Genomic DNA, 6002 nt, shown 5'->3' on the forward strand with positions numbered 1-6002 from the left:
TGAGTGAGGAAATGTTTTCAGACAGCCCTGTTTCAGTATCCTTGAAATGGAGATGAGCAGTGCCCCTATAGCCTGCAATGCAGTAAAATCTGCAGGGATTCGTTTACCTTTTTAAAAATCTTCTATAGGGAAATAGTATACAAAAATGAATTGAGTTTCATTAGCTGCTTGATTTCATTTGAAATGAATTTTTTTTCAGCAAAAGAACCATTTCACCAGAGCCAGGTGATTTTTCATTTTTTTTAATAAATATACATCTCACAAGTAAGAAAACTATTCACAAAATGTACAAAGTATACATGATATACATATTACAAATTATAGGGCTTGCAATAGAGAGCCGGTACATCAGGAGTGTCAAACTGGATTTCTTCGAGGGCCGGATCAGCATTGTAGTTCTCCTCTGTGGGCCGCCCGTGCGGGGGGAGGGGTGGAAAATGGGATGGACACCTGCAGCAATTTGCCCGCCAAAATGGGGCACATTTTGGCCTGCAAACTGTTCCAGGAGGACGTCCAAAGCCAAAAGCAGGCCGCGCATGGCCCCCCCAAAACCTCATTTTGGCTGCCAGAGGCACCATGGGCTGGTCCTTTGCTATTTCCAGGCCGGCCCCCTGGGCCAGATTTAAGCACCCCACGGGCCAGATCCAGTTTGCAGGCCTTGAATTTGATACCCCTGCTGTATGTCATTCCTATCCTTCTAGTAAATGGTCAACCAATCAGTCTGAGGATTGCCAAAATTCTTCTTCTAAGCATAACGAGAGTTCCTATCCTCAGTCCTTGGAACAGGTTATCAGTCAAGCAGAAACCTATGGAATGTCTTCCAAAAAGTCACAAGAGATGATGGATCTAGCCAGTCCTGTTGTAGAGTGTACAGTGAACACACAGGTACTCTACAGTTCTCAGTTCTTCTTCTGAGACCATGTTGATATCTACTACACCAATGTCACACACGGATATCTGAACACAACCACTTTTGGCATCTTGCTGTTTTCACAATGTTGATTTTTACGGGGTGACTGTTGTAGTTCTGTAACTGTTCGCACGGTTGTAGTTGCAGTCTTTCAACAATTCTCCTCCTCTAACAAGACACATGCCGTCCGCCAATAATGCAGTCATCATAGAGAAGCTAGACAAGGGAAATTTTTAAAAAATCAGTTTATGGGTTCCTTTAATGATGGGTCTGTATTTCTAGTAAATGCTTCTTCCAAAATGCACAAACCAACACACCATTAACTTTCACTGAATGTACACAAGTTAGCACCACATTTTGCATCAATGTGATTTTCTAAAATTTAAGGATAACAATGATTAAGAAGCTCTGATCTCAGCTTTTGGAGTCCTCAACTTACAACAGTAATTGAGCCTGGAATTAACAGTTGCTGTGTTGATCATGAAGCAAGTAATCATGTGTCTGCGCCTGATTTTATTACCTGTTTTGCAGCAGTTGTTAAGCAAACCCATTGTCTGCAATGGGTAGTTTGCTGGCCTTAAATTCGGCCAGGTTGCCAAGTGCCCAAAATGTGATCATAGGACCCTTTGTGTGTTTGTTTGTTTGTTTGTGTGCATGCATGCATCATAATCTGTGTTATCAGTACCTTTTGCGTTGTCACTAGCTATATAGTATAACGTGCAAAATATTTTTGGCAACATTTTATTTATGTACATTTAAAAAAGCAATTTAGTAGAGCAATTTACTTGATGCAACTGCACTGAGTCAAAAATTTTCTACATCTTTCTGTATCCAAAGGTTTACTTTACAGATGATTGTAAATAAATTAATTAAATTGTAATTAAATTGATTTAAGGAACCGAAGGCAATTATAATCTATGCATTTTCATACTTCTTGCCTCATAGAAAAATATGTGAAAATTATTGGGGAATTCTAGCTGTACAGAAAGAACAACAACTTACTTCATCTTCCGTATATTCCAATTCTGAGTCACAGCTTTCTTCATCTTCACTTTCTGGTAGCATCTGCAAATCCAGTGTGGTAAATTGTCTCAACTGTTCCTGTATGAAGGAGTTATTTCTTCCCCATGTGAGCTGGTATGGAGAATAGCCCTGGTAGGTTACTTTGTTCACATCTGCTCCATGCTTCAACAAAAGGGAGACCAGTCCTTCATTCTGCAAATCTACAGCCAAATGCAAGGCGGTTCTACCATTGCATGGCTCCTGTTTAGTGAAAAACAAAAGGGAACATTTGGTTAGCAATGGAAAAGGCATCAGAATTGCTTTCAAAATAATGAGATGGTCTGCTTATTTTCCCCAGATAGAAACCTACCTGAGCATTAACATCTGCTCCCAAGGACAGAAGACGTTCTACAATGGCCAGGTATCCTTGAGTAGAAGCCAGGTGGAGACACGTGTGACCTGTTAAATAAGCACAAGTGAGAGAAAAACATTATTTCCTGTGATAAGGAATTGCTCCAAGGTATTGGTTGTAATTTTGAAAATCATACATATTATAAACTATTCGTTATTTATCATAGGTTGTCTAAATGAAGTAGTTTTATGTTGGGCTTAATTATCAATTATTCTTTGAATACTATTATTCCAAGAAAGAAAACTTTCTTGTGTGCATCTAATGCTTTACATAAACCTGTCCCAAAGGGGAATTCTCAGAATTTTCAAAAGCAGGCTGTGATCTCAACAATCTGAAGGGAACTCTTTTTGGGGAATGCCACTGTACAGAGGCAAGGGAAACTATGCATTTCTTACTTTACAGATACTTGTCACAACAACTTTCAAAGAGAATGCAAGCCAACACTGCAAATCAAAAGGCAACAGTATGATGCCAAGGTCAGCAATGCCATTGTGAGCCATCCAGCCAATGTTTCCACTTACCGTTGTAGTTTGCTGCCTGTAGGAGAGAATGGAGCTGGGACTTCTGGCAATACTGTATAAGAACATTAACTCCTCTGAGGGACCCTTTTTCACAAGCAATGTGCAGTGGTGTGTTTCCTTGGAAGTCTCTGATTTCTGCATCACAGCCTGCTTTCAGAAGAGACTCAGCAATTTCAGGCTGATCTGTGATCGCTGCCAAATGAAGTGGCGTCTACAAAAGGTAAGTGACAAAGTAAGGCGACCTGCTAGAAAAACAACACAATCTCTTTGCTATTGCCATACAATCCTTCATTTATTTCAGTTAGTGAATCCTTCTCTCTGTCATACACACATACACACACGTTGAGGATCAGCTGTTTTCAGTAAGTCTTTTAAAAAAACTGCAACTTTATTTTAGTCATTAGATTTACAGACTGCCTTTTCTCCAGGAAGTGAAGGCAGCGTGTATGTTACTGTCGCACTTTTTGTCAGAAAATTTTGTTAAACAGCTTAAGCTAGAAAACAGTGATTGGCTAAAGACTTCCAGTGAGCTTGCATGGGTGAGAAAAGGAACCTAAAATATTTCTCAATGCTTTTTTTCCTTTTTTGTCATGGAATTTTCCAGTATTTTGAGAATTGGCTGGGATCACTCAACATGCTAAGCCACATCAGTTGAAAGAAAGAAAACCTTTCTTTCCAAATGTTTCTGAAAATATGACCCTAGTATGCAAGCTAAACTGGACCCTCAGGCCAATAACCATTTTTGCCACCAACCATGGAAAGCCACATCAAACTCAGGCTAATGAAATCTAAGAATCCTTAAATATTCTTAACATAAATTATTGTTGGCAATGGGCAAACAAGTTTATACAAAATAATTGCTCTTTATATTGTAATTATATTGTTTTGTGATTTTCTCTTACTGTACCCTTTCTTTCACCTATTGTTTGAAAAGTTTATTTGAAACTGTCTCCATGTTTGCCTATAGCACCCCATCTGACCCTTTGCAGGTCAAGCAAAAATGAAAATGCAAACAAAGAAAGTACCTGGTTGAGATTGTTCTGGAAATTTAAGAAAGCTGCATCCCGTCCTGCTTGGTGAACGATTTCCAAACTTAAGGATTTTTCTTCATGAATAATAGCCAGATGGAGAAATCTGCAATAGGAAAAAACAGTGGGGAAAACCCGATGATGAGCCAAAAAATTCCAGGATTAAGTTCGTTCTGTTTATCACGTGGGCAACGCGCCTGCTGGAGTCATAGGGGGAAAGAAGGCGATTTCGAAAGGCTGGGGTTTTCAGGGCCGCGCACTGCTGCAGCCTGGTATTTTCCGTGGAGAAGCGGAGTGTTCTGGGCAAGGCGCCAGGGACTTTCCAGCGCACTTCACCCAGCACCCCGCCCGGCGCCTTGTGAAGGCTCCTCCCTCTCACCGCTAGTACACCAAGTTCCACAACCTGGCCCCCGGCCAAGTACAAGCAAGCGACGTGGGAGGGGAAAACCCAGGTTTGCAAAAAAACCCGGGACTTTTTTTTTAGGTAACACAAAAAAAAAAAGGAGGGGGCATCAAAGGAATTATTCTTCCCAACGCCCGTCCGCTTCCTTCGTTTCCAAGGATCAACGCGGAAATTCCAACTCCTTTTTCTCAATCAGGACAGGAAACCCAAAAGGTGATTCAGACTTACACGGCTCGGATGTCAACCTAGGTTTGAATTATTATTTTTTTAAATTGAAGGCCCCGGCGCTCAAATACTCAGATGCCTGTCTTCCGAAACAACCAGCACTAATTTTGAACCAATGACACCAACAGCCGTTTCTCACTACGGTCTATATACATACTTAAACCCAAGTACTTAAACCCATTTTATCTACGATCGCCCAACTGTTGCCCATGGTTTACAAATCTAACTCAATCCCCTCGCCCAGCCTTTCCTTGGTAATTTTACCTCCACCCCCGGCTATATTTTTAAAATGAACTTTGAATTCTGAAGTGGGGGCGGCGAGGAAGATCAAAGAAATACCGAAAGGCAACGTGGAACCACTTTTAACTCGCGGCAGAATCTCGTCCACGGCCACTCAGAAGTACATCTTTACGCCGCTTTCCACTTCACTTTCTCCCCCTCCCCTCCCATTCCGTCCCCCAGCCAGGTTTAGGTTTGCGAACGTCAAGTGTGACATCTACGGATCGCACTTTCTGCACTATGCACGCAATCCAACAACGCGAACCGAGAGAAGAGCTTTCTCTCGCTTTCCACCTACCCCCGCCCGCCTTTGCAACCCGCATCCCAAGACTTACGTGTCTCCATCTTCAGTCACTTGCTGTTTCCAAGCCTGGGCTAAATTACCCGGGTCGGCTTCCACAGGCTGGATTCGAATATCTTCCAATTCCCGGACGAGGTTTTCGTACTCGTCGTCTTTCATCGAGCCTAAGCCGCTGTCGTGTCGGTCGTCCTGGATCAGGCTGAGCTGCCTGTCCTTCTTCAACACTTCCCGAGGGTCCACGTCCATCGTAAAATCCATCGGGTAATCCAAAGTACTGGGACTCAGCATGACTTTGGCCGAGTGCGCGCAAAACGCTGAAGTTTCGACGCTCGTACTCTGCGTTTCAACTAGTTGCAAACTTCTGGCGGGCGGAGACAGCGCTTGCCTATAGAGCTTCGGCAAAGGGGATTTTTTCTGCGGGGCGGAGCCTTGGGCGGCTGGGAATTTCCCAGCCAAGTGGAAGGCGAGGTTTCAAAACTAGTCTGGTCCTGCTTGAAAAGGCTGCTTTGGCGGAGCAAAGGGTGCCCTGGCTGAGGAATTCCCTCCTTCAGTCATTCTCAGGAATTTTTTCCCCCCTTTTTTTCTACAGAAGGGAAAGTTCTGTTGACTGTACAGTTCGACGAGATCAAGGATTTAAGGCTTCTCCGTGCCTTTGCGCTTTCTTGCCTTCCCTCTGTGCGATCCCTTGCGGATTTGCACGGATTGAGGTGAGGGTAGGCAAAAACTTGCAATTCCTCAAAACGCCCCTCTTTGGGAATCCCCTCATTTGATTGTAATTTCTTTTCGGTTTGGAAAAGATGCTGGGTCTATGATATCTCGCAGAGAGTGGGGAAACTCCTTTGGCATTGCAAAGCCGTTCTTGAAGGGGAAACTTAAACTGTAAATTTGGGGCAGCACCTCCACTTTTCCTTGGTAACGGAA

General features: G+C 42.9%; 1 protein-coding gene across 1 annotated transcript; it reads right to left on the reverse strand.

Moving 5' to 3' along the window:
- Nucleotides 1-226: 226 nt before the first annotated feature.
- Nucleotides 227-5457, reverse strand: NFKBIA (NFKB inhibitor alpha). The gene is made up of 6 exons (XM_058162264.1): nucleotides 5116-5457; nucleotides 3871-3979; nucleotides 2846-3056; nucleotides 2283-2371; nucleotides 1913-2173; nucleotides 227-1126 (listed from the first exon to the last, which is right to left on the reverse strand). Exons 1-6 carry the CDS (start codon nucleotides 5367-5369, stop codon nucleotides 1079-1081), a joined length of 972 nt encoding a protein of 323 aa, XP_058018247.1. The 5' UTR covers nucleotides 5370-5457; the 3' UTR covers nucleotides 227-1078.
- Nucleotides 5458-6002: the final 545 nt, after the last annotated feature.

This window comes from Ahaetulla prasina, chromosome 1 (genome assembly GCF_028640845.1).
Source record: "Ahaetulla prasina isolate Xishuangbanna chromosome 1, ASM2864084v1, whole genome shotgun sequence".
Classification (NCBI taxonomy): domain Eukaryota; kingdom Metazoa; phylum Chordata; class Lepidosauria; order Squamata; family Colubridae; genus Ahaetulla; species Ahaetulla prasina.